Here is a 21,714-nt window from a genome sequence, read left to right as displayed (position 1 = left end):
TGACAAGCTACTATTAAGCTCAATTATTCAAACTTGATCTACTTTCTAAATCATTATCATAAGAAGTTCTGCTGCTTTGTGAAGTATGATGCAAATTCTTGCAACTTGCACAAGTTTGTGATGTTTCTCCACTGACATCCTTTCAATAGTCCCCGTAGACCTAATTTATTTTCTAATCATTCCACCATGCTTAACACATTTTTTCTAAATTACTTTTGCGTTGGCACTTAGAGGGAGCACTGACCGTTTTTTTTGCTTAGAAAGTTCTCGCCTTCCACTTTCAGTGTTTCCTGTGCAAAAAAGAAAGAACCCTTAACTCTGCAGAGCAGTTCAGCGCCAAGCTGCTCCCAGTCCATACCATATTTCAATAATAATACAGCAGTCATTGTGGATTTTGTATACTTCCTATTCACATTTCCATATTCATATCACATTACGCACAAAAGTACTGTACCTCATTTCTGCCTTTTGGATGCAGGACCAAATGCCAGATTGTGCATGACAATCCACAAAACAAACATGTGAATGAACAGGTTCATAGGTTTTATAGAAAATGTTCCCATTTTGTGTTTATATAATTATACTTTTCCTTGAAGTGGAAAAATGGAATATTTAAATGCTTTAGTCCAATGTTAACATAATTATTCACAATGTATGTATAGAAAAACAGCCTCAAAGACTGATACAATAGGCATAAACTAGAGTAAAAGCTCTGCTCTTTTGCCAAACACATGCATAAGTTTTTGTGGTTTCACGTCACAAAGTCTGTAAGATGTTTCACTTGATATTCTTTTAACACCTCCAGCTACAGTAATCTTTTTGCTAACCTTGCAACGATTTTTTCTTAATTTTCATTTTCCTTAGAATGATCAAAGAATAACTTGATTTTTGTTTGAAAACATTCTTGTCATACCAAAATAGTCTTGTCATATCCTAAATTTTCTTACTATAGTATTTTGTGAAAAATATCTTTAAGGACTTATAATAAACAGATTTGATTACCTTCTTTTTTTCAAAACCATTCTATTTATTTAAAGATGACTCAAAACTCCTTTTGTATTTTAGAACTTCACTTAATATCTCTCCCCAGCTCTTTCTTCCTATTTGGCACATAAATGCCCAGCGCAGATTGAATGCACTGCTGCAGTCCTTGACAGAAGAGAGGTGTTTGTGATGACCTCCTTTACCTTGGCCTACATCTTTCTGAAGAAGAGACAAGATTTTATTGAAGGATATTCTAAACATTTCACATGCAGCTCTGCAGTAGCTCACGTTTCATTCTTTCCAACCAAGATAATATCCTTCTTCCTTAATGTTGACAACAAATGAAATCACATAAGAACTTGTTATTCTCTTTTTTAAGTCTAATTTTTAATAGCTGCTAGGTTTGCCACTGCTCCTGTGTTTGTCACTTCCAAGTTGAAACTGCTCCAAACCTTTAAATTCTGCTTTGTTTTAAGCCTTTTGAAAAGCTACACAATTATTATTTCTCTATGTTAAAGCCTAAATCCACTTCTTCCAAATATTAGATTTGTTTTTGTCCCTTTTTCTGTCTCAAAAGGCAAGAGGAAGATTAAGTAAAACATTTTCACAGCGTTCAGTTATCTAGAATAGTGTCCCTGATGTCTCATGCACTTTTTCTTTCATTAAGTTTTCATATCATAAAAGCTATCTTTTTGCCTCTTCTTTTGCTTATCCCTCAAATTTTATTCCAGTTCACCACAACTTCCTTTGTAGCCAAGAAAATCAAAACAACCATCAAGTGTTTTAAATATCTCCAGCTTCTTACTACTCTGGCGCTATTATACTGTTTCTTGCCTTCTACTCCATTCTACCTTCTATTCTACCCTGTTTATACAACACAAATACCAAAACATATATATATATTCAAATTATGAAGTCGATAATGACAAACACAAGTATTGCCATGAACAAGTAATGTTCATGAATGCATGATCCTATGCATAAATTACCATGTGATGCCTGTGCAGCCCCAGGAAGTTCCTAATCGACACCTCAGAAATCCCAAACATTTCAGTATTTAATTTAAAACTGCACACATTTTTGGAGAACTGTAATTTTATTCTTGGAGCTCATTTATAATGAGCTTTTAATTACAGAGGATGTCTTCATATCTTAACTCTTAAACGCAGAGAAAATATGAGATGTTAGATAATGTTTAAACTAACATACTGAGATAATTCTTAAAATAACATTTCTTTTTTTTTTTTTTGTGTAATATCGGAACTGTAAAGACTTGCTTGCTTTAGATCAGTCTTGCTTTACTTACGGCAGTACAAATGTACAATAAAGGAAAATGCTGTTTCCTTTGCCATTGTTGCTCTGCTCATGCGCGTCTCCTCTAAAATTCAGTAGAGGGAATGGAGGAAATGTGATTGCCACGAACAATACAGTCCAACCTTTTAATACAGTCCAACCTTTTAATACGGTTTGGGAGATCATTGACCAGTTTTTCTTTCACCATTTAATTGTTTAACGAGCAATGCTCCTCTGCTCTAAGAAAACAAGCTGCAGCCTAGTGCTTTACACACCATCTGCATGCATTTGTCCATAAGTGCTTTAGCTTTACTCCACAGCACAGTTCCTCACGAAAAGAAAAGACTGTTTGCCTGGAGAGAATCCAGTAAAACCTGGTCAATAAACCCATCTTTATTTTTTTTGTTCAGCAGACCAGCTTTATTTAATTCTCCAATTTCTAGTGTGGCACAAAAGCTTTGCTGGTGAACGCACTACAATCCAGGCTGCCATTTAGCTTATCCAGATACATTGCATTTATCCCTGTTAGGAACTCAAAACGAACTTGATCCGATTACCTGGTTTGATTTCATTCGGTTTGCACTGAACTTCTTCGACACAGTCTGCAGGAAACCATCCTATATGTCCCCGGGTACTGCCTTCCCAGAAGCCACCTTCACCGATGCTCAAAACTAAACACAGAAAGACACAGGCAGCATTAGATAATAAATACCGAGGTTATTTACATAGTAGGTTAAATTAACATGTCGACAAAAGCAAACACTGTACAATATCCCAAATTCTAATTTCCCAAATATGGGCACAGAATGTAAATATGTCTGTAAATGTGGCTCTTCCTCATTAGTCCTATTCAGAATTCAGTTCCAAAAATCTTCTTGCTCAAAAGTTTCCTTCACCAAGGAAACTTTTCAGTGTTCTTACTCCTGCTTTTATCAAGGATAATTTGTCCTTTTTTGTAAATCTGTAAATTTGTCTTGACCATTCAATTCAATTGTACTGCTGAGCTCTTGTAAAACCAAACCCCTCTTTGAAACCATTTTAAATATATAAATACACACACACACATATACATTCAAGACTAACATATATGCACGTGTGTGTGTGTGTGTGTATATATTAAAAAAACAATCTTGAATGCTTTGTACTTGCTAAGGAAACACGCAGTTTTATGTAATGGCTAGCTCCAGAGATACGAAATGTAGGTCAAGTAATATGAATTTAATGGTGTGAGCACACAGCAAACACTTGAATGTCCCAATAGGTGTGTTACACAATGTAGATGCCTTCTGAAATATTTCAGTGATTTTTCACCATAGAAAGTAATGACAATGGTGATCAGAAAGATAACCAACAGAAACAAAAATGCATATTACCATTCTCATTATCTTGATATTAATCTAATTATGTAACAGAAATTACAAAAAGTCTTTGAAGAATAACGTATGATTTTACTGGAACTGCAACTGGAGAGTAATTACATAATGAAAGCTTCCCAAACACCTTCAAAGTACTATGCTTAAGTAAATCTTATAGAAGTTCCTGCAAACCACAGCATGTTCAATACATATTAAAGAACATAAATGTAACGCTCCATACAGGCTATATAAAATACAGTTATCATTTTTAGCTAGGTTGATGGGGAATGTAGTTGAGCCACGCACAGGCTCCTCGGAGCCGTGTGTACAACACACGGTGTGCAGCGCAGGGTCCCTGAGCTGCCCACGTTACGCCAGAGGATGCAGGAGCAGCACAGCCCCATCAGCTGTGCTCTAGCTGAGCCAGCCCCGCCAAGGGGCCCTGCTGAAAATCAAGGCTAATTAGGCCAGGCACATCTCTCTGCTAACGCATGCATCTGGCTTTCCAGGCCTGGGATAATCTCTCTGCAGGGCATGGCAATATGTAGGCAGAATGACCTGCCCAGAGCTACCTTGGTGAGCTCCAAAGCAAATGCTCTTTGCACTCTTAAAACACACCTTAGCAGGCTTTAAAATCCCAGTCCCGGAGCCTGACCGTGCTTGAACGCTGTAGCTGTGGCACAGCTGTGTCTCAGTGGCTTTGAGTTTGAACCTTATCTGCACTATAGTAGAGCAAGAGGAATATCAAATCTGTGGTAGGCTAAAAAGTACCCCCTGCTAATACGAAAGCAGTTGTAAGAAATCTGGCTTGACTCAGCAGGACCTGTACAACTGCATTTGTAATTCAGCGTTTGCCTACTTCACCAACAACCCAATACCATTTGTAATATTCTTTACTAAGCTTGTAACATTATTGTCATTACCTATGATATTACTATTACATACTAATGGATGTCACTTTTAAAAGAATTTTATTCATTTATTTAAAGGCCTTTATTATAGTAATTACATGTGCAGCTTCTCTGAATTGCGTGTTGGTAAGTCACTTTCAGTAAGCAGCTCAGGTTAAGCCTTGGCACAAAAATCCACTATGGCAAAATCCTACACCCAGGTGGGTCTCACAATGCACAGACTGCGTATGTGAACAAACTCATACCTGCCGAGGTGGTTACAGGATAATGGTGGAGGGCACTGAGCTTGGAAGAAACCAACTTTACAATGACAATTAAGCTGTGTAAAATCTTCTTGGCATGTCATTTCTTTTAGTCACCCAATACCTATCGATACTGTTTAGCTAAGCAGAAGCTATTGAAGCTGTACTTCCAAATGAGAGTAAAAAAAAAAAAATATATATATATATATATATATAAATTGAGGCATAATTAATGAAAAACATGTTGAAAAACTCCAGTTTTTCTTGAAAATATTTAAAGCTTGTGCACAGTCAATCTGACTACTTAATGCTACATAAAAGAGAAGGTAATCACCAGTCTCAGGATATTCTTAACAATGCACCTTCCACTCATATAACAATAGAATGCATTTCTTCATATATCAGGAGTTAATAAAACTTAGTTAATAACATATATGGATAGTAATATCCATTGTAGGATTCTTTTGTACATTGACCTACCTTAAAATAATAAAAGCAAGTCTCGGATCCCATTCAGCTGAACGAAATTGTGAAATGTGAGATAGTTGGAGACCCCTGTTACAAGTAGCTAGTTCTGTTAAGGAGTTTTGAGTACTGCTTCTCAGTCCTCATTTGGCTCCTCCGACTGACAAGACAGGGAGAATATAGACTATTATGCAACTGAAAATGACCTCCCTAATTTAGTATTTTATTAATCTGTCAGATCTGCTCTTTTGATGCTCTGAATTACACAGGTATTTCACTGTCTTAAAAGCACCTGCACTGTAATAAGGTATTTGGGTTTTTCACACCCACAGAATAATTTGATGTGTTTATAGTAGCTGAGGAAATCCTACTTCAAATCATAATAGGAAATCTGCTTTATAAGCATATATCTGAGTTCAAGATGAAAATGATTATTTCCCAGGAAAAAACACCCACACTTTAGACCATTTTTACATGAATTATTAAAACGTTTCCCATTATTAATAGCTGGAGCAAAGCAGAATTACACTAACACCTGCCTGAGGACACAATGCCTACAGAAAAGAGGTAGGAGGGGAAGCGACCTATTACCAGCACTCCAAGTGTCTCCACAAGTCTGGTTCAAGCCTGTGTACATGTCACATGTACAAATAATCACGGGACTTTTGGACTCACTGTCACGGAAATTATGGGCATTATGGCTTCCATGAAAGGTGGGAAAAAGACGGAATTGCAGGAGGCACACGGATAACGCAGAAAATAAACGTGGGAGGCCAGGAATAAAGCTGATGCACTGAGACAGAGATTAATTGCTGATGAGATGGAGAAAAAGCACATACGGCAGAAGATTTAGAATGTAAAGGCCAAGAGGAAGATGAAGGTTTTGAACCAATAAGAAATTTTATAGAATCTTTATCATGCATCTCAGGTGGTGGTATTATTATTAAAAAATTCTACAGCAGGATGGAGAAACCATATTACATCTACATACACACATCTATAAAAACGGGGCACAATTTGTGTATTCCAACATGGGTAACCGGGAGCTTACAAGATAAATCAAAAATATAATTTATCTTTCCTACCCATGGATGCTTTTCAGAAGGAGGCCTTAATTTCTGTCTTTTCCCTCTCACAACAGTGCTTAAGAGACATGCTACAATGGATAATTTGGTACCAGCAAGAGATTTTCTAATCAACATTTTCCCTTCTGAAGGGAATAACAATGGTAAATCAAAGGATAACTTTCCCAAAATTAATAATTAGGCTTTATCATTTGAAGGATGTTTTTTTCCTTTTGCTTTTATTAAAAAGAAAAGATGTGGTTGCTATGGCAAGAGCAGGCCAGAGTCTCTTTACACACAATATGAATTACAATAAGGAATCTGATGTTGTAAGAGTAAAAATAAGGCTCTAATAACATCCTGAAGCCTGATATGTCTTTTCACAACATAACTATAGCTTAAAACAAGAATTATGTTTAATTATATGAATAAAACTGCAAATCAAAATTGGACAATTACCAAACAATTGAATAACATAAAAATATGTATAAGCAGACAGCTAGCAGGGCCTTATTTCTTCAATATCTTACAAGTATTATATTTTATACCAGCCAGATTCTGTTTTGCCAGAAATCCCCCCCAAAATTATATGTAGTGCCAATTTAGTCCAAAATGTTTTTTCCCTTGAAACTCTTGTAACTTCTTTTTTTTCTGCAATGTATATAACTGATTTAATATAACATTTATCTCAAACTGCTTAATTACTCAATATACTTTCAAAAATTCACTTGAATCAAAAGAAACAAGCCAACAAAAGGCTTTATTCATCCCCATTACAACTCTCTTCATTATACAATAGTCAAGAAACAGGCTATAAGAATGTATTTCCTTCAGCTTATAGCTGATACTATTTCTAAATTTCTTGCAATAGTTTTGCATTATCAGCTGAAAATTCAATCAGTAATTTTTTCCAGGTTGTCTTCATTCGCAAAAATTTCAGTGAAATTGGAACTAAGTGGAAAATGGAACTAAGGACATTGTTTTTATATTTTATATAAGGACATTGTCTGAAACTTCATCATGTAAACTGCACTCTTTGAGAAAGGAGAGAGTCCTCTGAGAAAGGAGAAAAGAAGCTACCCAAATTGTGAGAGACATCATCATTATCTTAAAAAAATAATACTTCTACAAATTAGAAAAAGAAAAAGAAAACCTAATACTAATAAAATTGAAAATATGTTCAAAAATCAAGCAACTGAGCTACCCTACGCTGATGTAAAAACTGTCAAAACTAAAACCAAAATTATATCTGTTGATCAGCAAAGGTGATGATTTCAATATTTCTCCATGAGAGGTGGGGTTATGTAAACTAAAAGCCCTGTAAAACTCACAGTATAAATTAGAAAAGCTTAGAATTCCATTCTTAAGTTGAAAGGGAGAACGATACAGTATCTCTTCCATCAGAACGGCAATCAAAATATGTTACTGTTCTGTTATTGATAGCAAACGTCATTTCCTTAATAATGTAGAAAAAGTTTTCATTTGTATTTTAGCTGTCAGGTTTCTGTGCAAATACAAACCAGTTTTGTAACAATCTATCTTCTGCATTTCCCTTTTAAAACATATTTTAAATTTTCCAAAAGACAGAGACCTGATCTTTCTGTCTTCTTGGGACTATATAATATTATAATTAAGACTTTTCTCTTGTAGAAAAATCCACTATTTAATGCAAATTTCAAAATTAGTAGGCCTTTGGAGACCTTCATCCATTGAAAGATAGCTTTCAAGTGACTAATAATAACCATATAAAAAAGCATCTACTTCAATGAGGAAAACAATTTTGCCTAAAACACTCCCTAAAGATGGTTCAACTCATAAATGCATGTCCTTAACCTTGAGCTGTATTGGCAACATCTTTTCCTAAGCATGTATTTCAATGCTTTAAAAATATCAGTGTTGAATCTACTTTTGTATCTGACCAAGTAAACAGAAAACGATATTATCAGGTAGGTAGCAGGTAGACTGACAGTTCTCTCAAGCTCAGCTCAAACACTACACAGCTTAGAATTTAATCTTGCTCTTAGTTTTAATTTTATTCTGCATCTTTTCCCATCCTTATTTTCTTCTGAGAGAGAACCACTCCACCCTGTGTTGAACAGGATCTGTCTGTTCTGCCTTATGGGCAAATCCTTTTTGGCTTTAAAATATGTAATTGAGGGAGACAGTGATACAACTCGAGATCAATGCAACCGCAAGACTGGAAAGGAAGGAACCTTCTAAAGCCCTGATGGCAACGGCATTAAGGCCACCAGCACATAAACAAGTGACTGAGCCCCAGCTGCCATGTAGAAAATGTTCTTGTGTGGTCCACGTACAATCTGGAGGGAAGCTTGCAAATCTGCACATTCTGTATGATTGGCCTGAGCTGTCAGATCAAACTGTGGCTCTAAAGACATTTCTTTTAGTGGAGAAGCAAATTTAGCAATTCTTTCCTATTTCCTTCCTTTTTTTTTTATCTCTGCATTTGAAATAACTTTCTATGAAGTGAGCCTTTTTCCTCTCGTTTTGGGAGTCAAACATGGAGAGAGTCAAATAAAGGAGAGAAAAAACACCGTAAGAAACAAATCTTCTGAGTTGAGTTGACTGGAATTTCAGACAGAAATTCCGGTCAAGCATTGCAAAAATCTATCATTTTACAACTTTTAGCACTGTCTGAACACTGGCTCAGAGTAGTTTGCTCTTCTCTGCACTCATGCCCAGACTGTAGGTCAAGCTGAATAAAGCCGGGACCAGGCCTCAAGCCAGCTCAGATCTGGAACTGTGCTGGACTATGCCAGTGCGCTGGTCTGCAGTTCAGAGTTCCTACTGCTCCTCCACTATCCTGAATATTTCAGGCCAGCTTCAGACTCCCGAAGGAGGCTGGACGCTGGCTTTAAGTAGCCAACAGTTAAGACCACGAGTGCAGGAATTTGTAGATGGTCTTATGTCCTGATCACCTCCTTGCAGCCTCAGAAAGAGGGAGGAAGCCTGTTGGGGAGGAGGCAAGGTGTTGTGTTTGCTACAACACTCCGAAACAGAAGTTAGGAGCCCAATTCTCTCTCCTGTTCTACAAATGCAAATGAGTGGAAGAAATGAATTAGATTGTTATCTGTGATGAGTCATAATTATTTACGTTCGGGATTTAAATCAAGCTGATAAGTCAGGAGGTAATAAGCAAGCTAAATAGACTCGGGGATCTGAAAAAGATAAATATTCCATTTCACATTATTTTATCTATAGATGAAAAGAGTAAAAATTGCAGCAGCAAAACGTTTCTGCAAATTTCTTATATTAAATTCTGCTTCCAAACTTATTCACATACAATTTACCAAATGTTGTTGAAAAAACAGAACAGCGTTTCTGTAGCTCTTTCCTTTCCAATATTTTATTTACTAATTCAAGAAGTGCAAAAGCCTAGGAGACCCACTTGCTTCTGCCCACAAGCTCTGTCTGCTGGCAATATCTTTAGGCACAGCAGGGGTTTAATAGTCTTTCTTTTCCAAAATGACTTACAAGTAGCTTTCATAAGGAATGAAAATGTTAGCAATATATTTGGATTGCCCTACTGGCTCAGATCACACTGAAATAAAAGCAGTTTTGTAAGGGTCAGTATTTCTAAGGCTGAAAACTACTGACTTTCTGTCTAGAACAGATGCTTGAATAGCTACGGCTTCACTGGCACCAATCCCCAGAGAAATAAGCTGAGAACAGACCCAGGTCGTGGTGAATTCTTTTCAGAGATGCAGACTGTGCTGGAACAGGGTGTCCCTCAGAAGACTCGACAAAAAGGCCAAATTGGAGCATATTTGTCTCAAAATTTCATAATGCAAAACACTAGGAAATTTCTTTAATCACAGCAGAAATCCCAGAAACTTAGAATTTTCCTGTGAAATAGAGACATAATATATCATGACAGGCAATGAAAACAAGAGAAACATAAAAATTACCTTTGAAGGCCACCCACTACGGCAAACTAGAGTATGCTCTGAGACCCGAATATAAAAAAAAATAAAAAAAAATAAAAAATAAGAGGCATGGTGCAAAAAGAAAAAAAGGCTACTAAAAAACAAAGTAATACAAAGACTGGGGCGGGAAGAGTAAGACTGTGAGCCATGAGATTTCAGACATTCTCTAGGTATTTGCATTAGGCAAGCAAGCACAATTTTTCTCCTCCTAGGTCATCAATAAGGGATAATTCACGTCCATTTCAAATATGCTTTAATCTAATACCTCTTCTGATAATAGCCTTTGATGATTTTGCTTCTAAGTGACAAAATATTGTCTACATCTTGTTGAGCGGTACCAGTAACTAAGATCTTTTACTATGTGTAATGTAGGTATGTCAGGCCATATTTCAATCTTAGGTAATTTTCCCAAGGACACCCACCTACTTGTGTACTGCTTTATCTCCATGACATTCACAAAGCACTTTGAAGCACTACGTTCTCTTGATAGCTCTGGGTTTTGTTATAAAGAGGCTGTTTGATCTCTTATTTGAGAATCAAATCTAGCAATGCAGAAGATAAAATAGATTTCACAGATATATTACAGTACATATATAAATATTTGGACAGTGCCAGATTTATGGCCCCGGACTTTTAGATGTAAAATGAACAAAGACCGAAAAAAAAAAAATTAAAATATTCCTGAGGAAAGCAGCTAGTTCTTACTAGCTGTTTTCAGCAAGATTAGGCAGCTTTATTTAGATTAAATAAACATAACAGGTTTATTTTTATGCCAGTTATGGCCCTTCTCTCATGAGTGGCAGACATAAATGATGTCAGCGTGTATGACTAACCGGCAAAAACAAGGTAGATATATTTGTATAGACTAAATAATATCCTATTAATACAACACCATTTTCTTTAGTTTACATTTTCTTTGGACCTGGTCCATTCACAGCTTTCTCCAATTCGCAGCTCCTTCCTCCAAAGGAGCAATTTCCTTGTATCGCAAGCTTTGATCTATTGTCACTTACGCAGTTTTGATCAACTGCTTACAGATAGACACATCTACTTAGCTGCTGCTGTGCTGTAACAATAAGAAAGGATCCTAAAAAATTCATTTGGTAATTACAAAGCGTAGGCAGAGGACCCCTTGTACTTTCACTTTTGGCTAGAGTCTACTGGGCTCACACTAAAAGAACATAAATCTTCCTAATTTGTTTTGTTGTCACATCAGCTAAGTGTCTCTAAACCACTGCTGTCTCCAAAGTGACCGCCTGAGGGACAGGAAAGTTAAGTAATTTGTTCATGATCAGACAGTAGTATTGGGAACAGAATCCATCTCTTCCAGTCATATTTTCCTCTGCAGTTTCATATTTCCTCCTCCATCCAGTTATTCAGAATCATTCAACTGAACTAGTATGTAGGTAGGTAGACAGGATGGATGGATGGATGGATGGATGGATGGATGGATGGATGGATGGATGGATGGATGGATGGATCTAAGACTCTATTTAATGAAAGCTCTTTCATGAAGAGTTTAGGAACTCATCTCTGTGTTCCATCTTACTCTAGAGAGTTTAAAAATAAATAAATAAAAATCTTCATAAAAACAATCCCCGACCAATCCCTTTCTGTAATATGCTATTTTGTGATGAATGTCTTGCTACATCTTTACTGTGATTATTCGCTTGTGATATCAAGAGAAGAGATCCTCGCAGGGTCAAACTGAACACAGGCTATAATCCCATTGTGAATTCCAGTGTAAGTTTAGATCTTCCAGAAGAATTCAAGAATCTCTTTTATACACAACGGTGGCAACGATGAATGAGGCTAAGACAGAGGCTTTTTTTCATTTTGTAAATGTGAGGATAAGATGTTTCCAAAGTGAGGAAAAAATGAAGTCCATGGGGGATTCAATGATGGTTCACTTCTTCCAAACACCGCATACAGTGAGTCCCTAACCCATAAAAACAGGCATGTGTAGCCCCAGTTCTTCTGCTTCAGCTTTTTGACATTCATTTGTTAGTGTGCCCTGAACAAATCATTCATCTCAAGTTCTAATCACACTGGTTTAAGTGCATTTTAATTCTCCTAATCAATTTAATTCTAATTCTTAATTCCTAATTAATTTAATTCTCTCTAATCAATTCTCCTTCCAGTTACCATCAAAGTTGCTAAGAACCTGAACCAATTATTTTGTCTCCTGAACTATTTGGTTTTTGATATCTTACACTCCATTGAAATGTAAATCCATTTTTCTTTAGACATTTTGAAATAAGATAGCATCAAATTCTATTCAGATATGCAGGCTAATAATAATTTCCCTAAAAACTTCAGCATCCCAAGCAATCTGTCATATCATTTCCTTATTTTTTCAAGGGAAGCATTTTCTGCCTGTATCTTTCTTCAGAACCTGGTGGACAAGATAACATTTACACTGATCTTATATCCTCTAAATAAAGATGTTGCTTCATCTTCAAATCTAACAGCTCAGTTGAACACAATTGTCTAGGGATACAACGTCCCCCACAGGTTTCACACTTTAACCCAAAGACCAGTATTCTTCTGAAAAAAACACAAAAAGGTAACATTTGCTTTTGACCTGCTTTACATTGCATGATAACTGCCTTAAAGTGTAACTTTACCTTTCTCTATGTCATACCCATTCTTTTGAAACTTGAAGGCTTTTGTGAAGTGGTATTATTCATTACTTGCAGTTTTACTGAATGCTTGATTCTCAAACCACGTTGACTTCTGTTCTTTTCAATGATTTTTATTTTAGTTGGTATTTGTCATTCCCCCAAAATTCTATAACCTGAGAACCTTGCTTGCCTGCTATTAATTTTACTCTAGTCCAAGTTAAATCTCAATTAGTCTAACTTCCATTACTTGGTATGGCTAATTTATTTTATTTTTTTTCTCAAGTGGTCATATTGACTTTTCCCAAAGTTCTTGAGCACTATTTTCTTTAGATGATAAACACTGTTTACTATCTGATCAGTGCTCCATTGACCAGAATTACCAGTCCTAAAGCAAACGCTGCCTCTGCTAAGTTTTACCTCCCTCATTCATCCTGTGTTCAAAATGGATCTTGGATATGTTTCAACTTGTGCACAGCACTCCGCAGCTTCCTATATTACAGCTTCAGAAAGCTTGAGTTAAAAGCTATTAAAACACAAAAATGTTTCAGAATCAGCCCTGGTCAAAAGACATGGCTCCCAATTGTTCCTACCTATTGTTTGCAGGCTCAGAAAGAACTATTTGAACTTTTCCATTTTCAAGAGAGCTAATTTCAGTTTCAGGTAGGTTTTCATGTGTTTAACAGTTCTATTTAGCAGTACTGGATTTATTGCTTTTCATTCTTTTTCATTCTTTCCGTTCATTTTTCACTCTTTATACACTACACATGCACCACTATATTTTCTCCCAGAAATATTCATAGTACACTCCACTTACTCCCCATACTTGTGCTAAATTTCAGAAGAGGGCCGTCTTCTGTTTGACCAACAAATTGTTCTTGGGGTAAGAAACTGAGGCAGATTTGCCACCGCAACGCTTTCTTCCTGAGCCACTCAGATAGCTGACGTCTACAAGCTTTTTAAAACTCTGGAGTTGTCCTTTTATGGCTGCAGAAGCAAACTACATGTTCTGTGTAGAAGACAATGCTACTCTCAGTGCATGTATTTAAATTTTAATGCTATTTTGAAAACAAATAAAATTGGACCTGAATATGTTTTGATTACAAAATAGAATCAGGAGCGAAGTATCCTGTAATGGAACAAATATGTAAAAGACGTTCTACTGAACATGTGAAAGAGATTTTCTTTTTGCTAAAACAGGAAAAAAAGGAATCAAAATGAAATTTCCCTCTAGCTGGAGAAAATGATTATTCCGAATTAATTATGTACTCACCTTTCACCCTGTCTCCTTTGTGCAGATGAATCTCCCCTTCTCCTTGAGGTTGATATGGCTTTACGACAATAAAAAGTCTTCCAGGTACAGCACTGTAAAGTTTGCGTTTTGGACCCTGATAATCCAAGACAGAGAGCGTATCCTTGTTGGCACTAGGACTGTAACCAGCACTGGAAATTGAAATGAAGAAACATTAGTTTAGTTTGTTGGAAAAAATAGACAAAGTTGTTGCTTCATCATCACTTTGGTGATCACGTCAGTGACAGGATCTTTCACTATGACTGCAGAACATGTAACTGTTTTTCATTTTGCATATGCTCTTTCAATTGTTGAAAATCTTTCTGTATAAAATATGTTCGATATTCATTTGATAATAAAATAGAAAGACTGAAGTTTTTAGGTCTACAAGTTAAACCAGCACTTTCACAGACCCAAATGAATTTTAAGTTTATGTGTATGCACCATTATTAGAAGCATCACAATTTGGCAGAAAGACATTAAAGCTGCAGTATTTACAACTACTTTTGTGAGAGGATAACTTTGTAATATTGTAGTTTTAACTGAACAATCAAGTTAACTGAATTATTAATTTAATGGACTGAATAATCAAGTTAGTTCATTACTCTGAGACCTGGAGCTAGATTTTATGTTGGAAAGTGCACAAGGCACGGCTTTGAAGGTTAACATACTTCCAAAAAGTTCATCTTTTATTGATGACAATCAGTAGCTCTCCCAATGACTTGAGAGCAGTGTACCTGCATATGTTGTAGGTCACCAAACAGCACAGAATCTGCTTTGGGTGAACAGAGAATAAGTTACTGAAAACTGGTGAATAATTTATGAAACATGAATGAAATGTTAAAACCAGTGTGAAGAAAAGGCAAACAGATAAGATGGTGGAAAAAATATAGGAGATGATAATAAACATGAAATACACCACTATTTAGATATTAAGAAAAATGGAAAAACTTCAGGTTTTTCCTGAAAACTTCAGAACTTCTACAAACAAAATATTTCCAAGAAAGAAGAATGCACTTTAAGATTTTAGAAAAAAAATAAAGTACCAAAAAAAAAAAAAAAAGAAAAAAAAATACCAAAAAAAAAAAAAAAAAAAAAAAAAAAAAGTTGAATGATGGTTTAGTATTGCAACAGTCTACTGGTCTACTGACTGTCTAGGAAAGCAAACAAAGAATGCAAAACTGTTACAAACGAAAGAAATGCTGAAAGGTGGAGCTCAGTGTTTGCCTTTTTTTTAACCAACCTCCTGCCAAAATAGAAGTCAGTGAAGCTCTCAGATAAAGAGGAGGCTGTCTGGTAACAAATCCAAACAAAATGTATCTATCTTTCTTACTCTTTCTTATAAGGAACACTTCCATTTTGCTGCAGTAACTTCTCATCATTTGGAGCTGTGTCTGCCTTTCATCTTGTTCCACTCTTATTACCAGGAGCAAGTGTTAATATAGATATGCAGTCCTCAGAGTTTAATAGGAAGCAGCAACAGCAATTTTTCCATTCTTTCTGTCCATTCCTTTTTCCTTGTACGTGAAGAAGAAGCCATCACTGTGCATAAGCCAATGTACACTCTTACTACACATCCAATTTCCACCTGTATCAAGCTGCACTTGCTGCCTAATCTGTTAGCAACCAGGCAGCAGCAGTACATGATGTTACATCCCAGCATCTTATTTAACTCTCATCACAGCAGATTTAGTCATTTCCTCTCTTACTCAAAAAGGAGGAGGAATGGCACATTTAACTTCTCCACTGAACAGATCATTTCTCAGGAGACAGACTCACATGTTGAAATCAGCTGCAACATGGCATCAATACCTTCTTAAAAAACATCCTTCCTCTCCAGCACATACCCCACTGTGACGGAGGCAGGAGGAAGAGATGAGGATTTCAGGAGATATGGGACAAACTTTGTTTCTCTTATGCTGATAACAGAATAATAAATCCATTATCCCCCACCCAGAAAGGACAGAGGCAAGTCATTTGAACAAAAGCAAATAAGTATTTGCTTTTCGAAGAAGTTTCAGAACTCCATTAGCTGTTTATATTTTAAGTTGCACAGCGCATTATCCCAGGAAAGTTAACAAAAAGATACTTTTCATCACTTCGAGCTAAACAAGTCTTGGAAAAGAAGGAAAACTTTGGTAGTGCCAGCAAAATATGAGGGCATTCACTGTTTGAAAAGCATCGTGCAGACTGACCTCCTCAACTATGCGGAACCTCATTAAAGAGGACACAATTTTACACTGATATGGTTCTTTCTGAGGAAATGTGATCTTAAGTTACCGATTCTTCATGACTACTGTAACACATTCCAACGTAGTAGTAGTTTGCTAGTAGTAGTTCTACAGCGTAGAACCAACAGCATAAGAAATTCAGAGTCCAGTTTCTTGAAGAATTCTTACAGTCCAGACAACTTTTCTTTTTTTTCTTTTAAACAATTCAGTATGTTCCAAAATCCCGCATTATTTCTACTATATCAAATAATGACTGTCAGTTTGGGTACCTGCAGCTAAAGAGGGAAGAAGACCAAGAAAAATAACAGCAGAGAGCTTCATCTAACTGCAAAGTTCAAGTAAAGCCCTAGCACACCTACAAACGACCGAAGAGAAAACCCACAGCTCCGTTTCTTAACAACGGAACAAGTTGTTTCTCTTTTCTTTTCCTACAGCGAAAAACAGATGTTCTTTTGGTATAAGGAAACAGACAAAGCCTGGTATTTTAAATGATCAACAAATGAAATGCTTTTTATCAGGACACTTAAGTTTCAATTCCTTCCATCAGTATTCAACTCTGCTTCCCTCCTTTTCTGCAGCCCTACACTTCAACCTGCCTGCCTTATGATCCTGCTGCAGATGCACTGCTTGCATGCTCAACAGAAGTCGTTCCTAAGTCCTACTCGAAGCAAAGCTGTAATTATCTATTCACAGGACAGTGGTTTTATAAAGCTGGAGCCTCCATTTGCGATCAAAACACAGACACAATCAGCTGTTACCTACATCATATTACCTACAATACCTTCATCGCACTAATTAGTCAGGATTTGTTATCCAGTGAGAGATAGCTGCAGGATATTTGCAGAGTGCCTGCTAAAACCCACTTGTAATTCAAGAGGCAAAAAAAACAGCAGCAAACCTGTATGGAATGCAAAACCCTGCAAGGATGATGAGAGGAGGAGCCCATTGCATCCATCACCATCTCCTCCAGAAGCCACCTTTGCCCTCAGTCAGCCTCCTACCCCAGGCTACCCACCAGTTTGTCATTATTCCTCACTTTTCAGCTGCGGTTCAGAACTCATCTGAGCAGAAGGGAAATGCACCAGTCTCTACTTCACCCCTCATATGCAGCTCCAGCACAGATGGCTGCCCTGGCAGATGCAGCCACCAAATATCTTCGAATTGGATTACTTTTCTATTACACACAGCAGTTGTTTTAACTATTAAAGACTCTCAAGAACTAGTCCCCTCTACTTCAGAAGGGCACATGCAGTGATAAAGCGATAAAAACACTCAGCTTCAGACATATTCCAGTGTACTGAGATTTCATTACCTTTATATTAAATGGGGTGCCAAATGGGCACGTAGGCAGCACTAAGGAACACAGTATTTTCTTACCACGGGGACATTAGGAGTAAACATTCAAAGGGTCACCTGATGTGCCTGTGCTGCTGCCTCTTGGCATCTTCTCCCAGCCTGTTGAGGGATGGCGAGCGGCTCCGCGAGGACGGCGTGTAAGTCCCAACAGTTTTCACGGTGCCATTAGGATTATTCTGCATCTGTTGAAGCAGATGAGGCGAGAGGCTGCGGTGGGAAGAGGCGGAGGAGGAGGCCGACCACTCGGGGAGGTTGTTGATGTTGAGGTTGTTATCGCTGTTGGACCGGAGCAAGACGCGGGGGGCGGCCAAGGTGCTCGGCGCCCGCCGCCTCCGGTTTGAATAGGTAGGAGCCTCTCTGAAGGGCACTGCGGAAGGGAAAACATGCCGGGTGAGCACAGATGATTCTGCCATTTAGATGTCTTCATCGCTCCATAAAAAGAGTTAGCAACATATGGCATTACTTTTCCCACAGAGAGAAAGAGAAACTCTACCTTGCCTGCACACCCGGGCAATTTCTTTACCTTAAAAAACATCACTAAAACTGACAACAACAGTACAACACTAAACTTTTTCCTGGCTTTAATGAATACCTTGACAACATCGAAAGCATGGGCCAGCTCATCTAGTGTTTAGGAAAAGGGAAACATATATTTCCTGCTAAATGTGAGTTTCACGGCTTGACCTCGGCTAAGACTTCCTCGTTTTGGAGCAGAACATTATGGGACAGGGCAGAGGGGCAGCACGTGCGCTGCATGCTCCCAGCTCCAGCCCTGCTCCCAGCTCCAGCCCAGCTCCCAGCTCCAGCCCTGCTGGCACCCGAACAGACAGAAACTTCTTCCAGCGCAGCTCCAGGCCCAACGCGAAACCTCTAACGTTAACAGTCACCTTACTCACTTCTTCCAGGTTAAAAATTGAGGACATACATTCTCCTCCTGGCAGAACAGTATTACTCTGCCAGAATCCCTCGGTACTTCTCTCTTTCTAATCTAGGCACCTGTACCGCAGCGGCCGCTGTTGTATATAGAACATATTCCCTCAGGGCAGCGCGTTCGCTTCGGCCCGCGCTCTGTCCCGCAGGGAATGCAACGGCATCCGAAGGCTGTCATACACCCGCTAATCAAACAGACTCCACGGAAAACAAACGCAAGGGCAATAGAAATCTAACATCAACCAGGGGGCTCGTCCTTCCATCAGTGTTATTGGCACAGCGCTGCACTCGCTGGAGAGCCTGCATAAGCAGGCACTGCATTTCCCCAGTCTCCATTCCTCACTGTAGAAGGTCACTTAGTTCCAACAACTTAACAAGAACGTTTCCTAATACAAGGCAGCCGTCTCGCACCAGCTGTCACGACGCTGACGACTCATTTTTATAAGAGAAGAAAGGCTCCAACCCTGAAAACTCGTGTTTGCCTCAGTTCCTGCAAGCACTCCCCCTAATTTCAGGGGAGCTCAGGCCTTTCAGGCTTTAATCAAACCTGCACACAGAGACACTTGCAAAGTGACAGTATTTATCACTACCAGAGGCAACCAGGCATGTTTCTGAGGACTTTAGTGAGCTGTTGTAATTTTCTAAAGTTATATTTCACTAGGGAAATAAGCCCCACAAAACATCATCCTACCTATCTGACTCGCCATTAGCTGGCATTTATAAAGTGACATAAGTGTTTACACATTCAATATCAACAACAAAATCAAAATATGCCCATCATACTGTGCAAATTCATACAAATATAAATATACATAGAAGTTTTCTGTTCTGCCTTGAAATATCACCTTTGTTTGCTGAACACAGCAAAACTACAGATTACAGAGTGAAATTGGGGAAAAAAAGTGCAAAAATAAGGTGCAGCTGCAAGAAAAATAATGGTTTATAGCACTTTCATCAGAATCAGTTTCTGATTGATTGGGATCTTGAATGTCTTAAAATGACATGTTCATATTTCTGAAGAACTAAAACTTTGTCTGAAGGTGCCTTTTCTCTACTAAATAGCTCAAAAGCATCAGAATAATAAAAGAAGACAACGTGCATAGAAAAGAAGAGCTTTAAGTTCAAGTCCATAATTCATTTGAAATAAGGCTGAAATAAAGGAGTAGTCTTCAAAGCTGCTAAAAGGAATACAACTTTGGAGTACAACATTTATGTTAGAAACTGCCAGAAACTCTGTACAATTTTCAGGATAGTCCAATTTTTCACATTTCATATTCTTTTCAAGTTTCCAGAGAGGAAATATACCGTGAAAGTGCCAAATGTCATGGTAAAAGCCACAGTTGGCTCGAACTTAAAAAAAAAAAAAAAAAAAAAAAAAAAACCCTCATAGTGCCTATTTCCCAAATTAACCTAGCCAGCTCCTCCAGTTTACTGCACGGAACACAGATGTGCTGCTTTCCTCTGTTTCTGCCAGTGAGACCACAGCTCTGGAAATGACTCAGTCAAAGCAGGGACATCTCCCAGATGCACTAAAGCAGAGCAGTGACTGTAGTCACTAAACTAAGCCAGGGGACACACAAAACAGAGCTGTCGTCCCTGACTTGCTGTCTGAAAGGCCAGTCCTGCTCTCCGGAGTCACCGGAGCTTGCCTCAGACCTCAGTAAAAATGGGACCTGACCTTTCTGCTTTCTTCTTTCATGACCTTAAAATTGTGACCATTCAACACCAGACTCTCAAGACTTCAACCCAGATGCAGAAAATTAAGCCCTATCTGTATTTTGCGGCAAGTTCAGGGGGGTCGTGGGACCTCTTTGGGCAGGAGGGGCACATTGCCCAGATGTGCCCAGCTAGTGGACACAGAACTCCTGAGCACATCTATGCTGATACATTTGAGGGAACACGTTCATGCCTGTTCGTTCCTGATGCGAGCCAGTGCATCCACATGTGGGCATACACACACTCTCCCTGCACCAGCTTCAACTCACTCTTTTTCCATTACAGAGCTGAAAAGGTCTTTTAAAGATCTTTTAAGAGTTAGGTCTGGATTGTGATCAATATGCTACTTTAGGGAGAGAGCCACAAGCAAAATTAGCCTTCCCCATACAAAAATAAGTAATGAATGGGGACAGCTAATTGCATAAATTGAGGGGTGTCTAACACGAATCTCTTATGGAAAGAGTTAAAAATAAGCATTTCTATACCCTAATTGATTAATATTCCACCCAACTGTTTCTTTTCCCCAGCAATCTGCAAACTGTAAGTGGGTGGATTTTTTTTTTAGCTGCTTCTTCAGTATATTTATATTATTTTCATAATAAAAAACTACAACACAAAATGATGAAATGCAAACGTACATGCTTTAAACTCTGTTGGACATGGATTTTCCCTAATACTTCACTATGCTAAAAGCTGTAAGAAAGGTTGTTCTAAAACTTATTTGGGAAAAAAACAGATGATATAAAGGGACATGAAGAACATCTGAACTGATTTCAGGTATTTGTTTTTTTCTGTGAAGTTTAAAATTATATCCCCTACAATGCACACCTGGAAGCATCAGTTCCTCTTGCAGCTCTCAGAATTTCTATCCCTGTTATCTCCCCTGTCTGAAGGGAAATTGGGAAGCTTTCACTGACTAAATTCACCAACAACCCTTCCCCATGGGTCTTCACATGCATTTCCCAAGGAGCAAAATATTTTTAAAACTACCTGACCTTTCAGAGAAAGCCTAAAATGAATAAAATAAGTCACACCCAGCTTCCATAAACAGTTGCCTAACCGGACCATAAAACCACGTTGCGAAAGAAACTGCAGGACATGGCTAATCCCCCCAAAACCCTCGGATTAACTGAGAGCAATAAAACAGCAGCCGGCACTGCCAAAGTGGCCGGCTCGCCATCACTTACCTTCTTTCTTTGTGAAGGCATTTAACAAAGACTTCATTTTTCCCCCCTGTTACTTTAGCAGCGATCCCCTCATGGTACCATCTTTGCCGGGAAGGAAACGAGAAGGAAAAAAAAAAAGGGGGGG

At 38.0% G+C, this 21,714-nt stretch overlaps 1 protein-coding gene across 1 annotated transcript in view; it reads right to left on the bottom strand.

Moving 5' to 3' along the window:
- SHANK2 (SH3 and multiple ankyrin repeat domains 2) overlaps nt 1–21,714 on the bottom strand; it is a 254,127-nt gene that overhangs the window by 158,908 nt on the left and 73,505 nt on the right. Inside the window, exons 11-13 of the mRNA XM_026034675.1 lie at nt 17,815–18,124; nt 14,153–14,322; nt 2,835–2,948 (exon numbers count right to left, since the gene is read on the bottom strand). Coding sequence (XP_025890460.1) covers nt 2,835–2,948; nt 14,153–14,322; nt 17,815–18,124 — 594 coding nt within the window. The remainder of the gene's footprint in view (nt 1–2,834; nt 2,949–14,152; nt 14,323–17,814; nt 18,125–21,714) is intronic.

Source organism: Nothoprocta perdicaria, unplaced genomic scaffold (assembly GCF_003342845.1).
Source record: "Nothoprocta perdicaria isolate Ctin4 unplaced genomic scaffold, notPer1 scaffold_15, whole genome shotgun sequence".
Lineage (NCBI taxonomy): Eukaryota > Metazoa > Chordata > Aves > Tinamiformes > Tinamidae > Nothoprocta > Nothoprocta perdicaria.
Note: the sequence above shows the minus strand (reverse complement) of the source record. Positions and strands in the feature narration are given on the sequence as shown.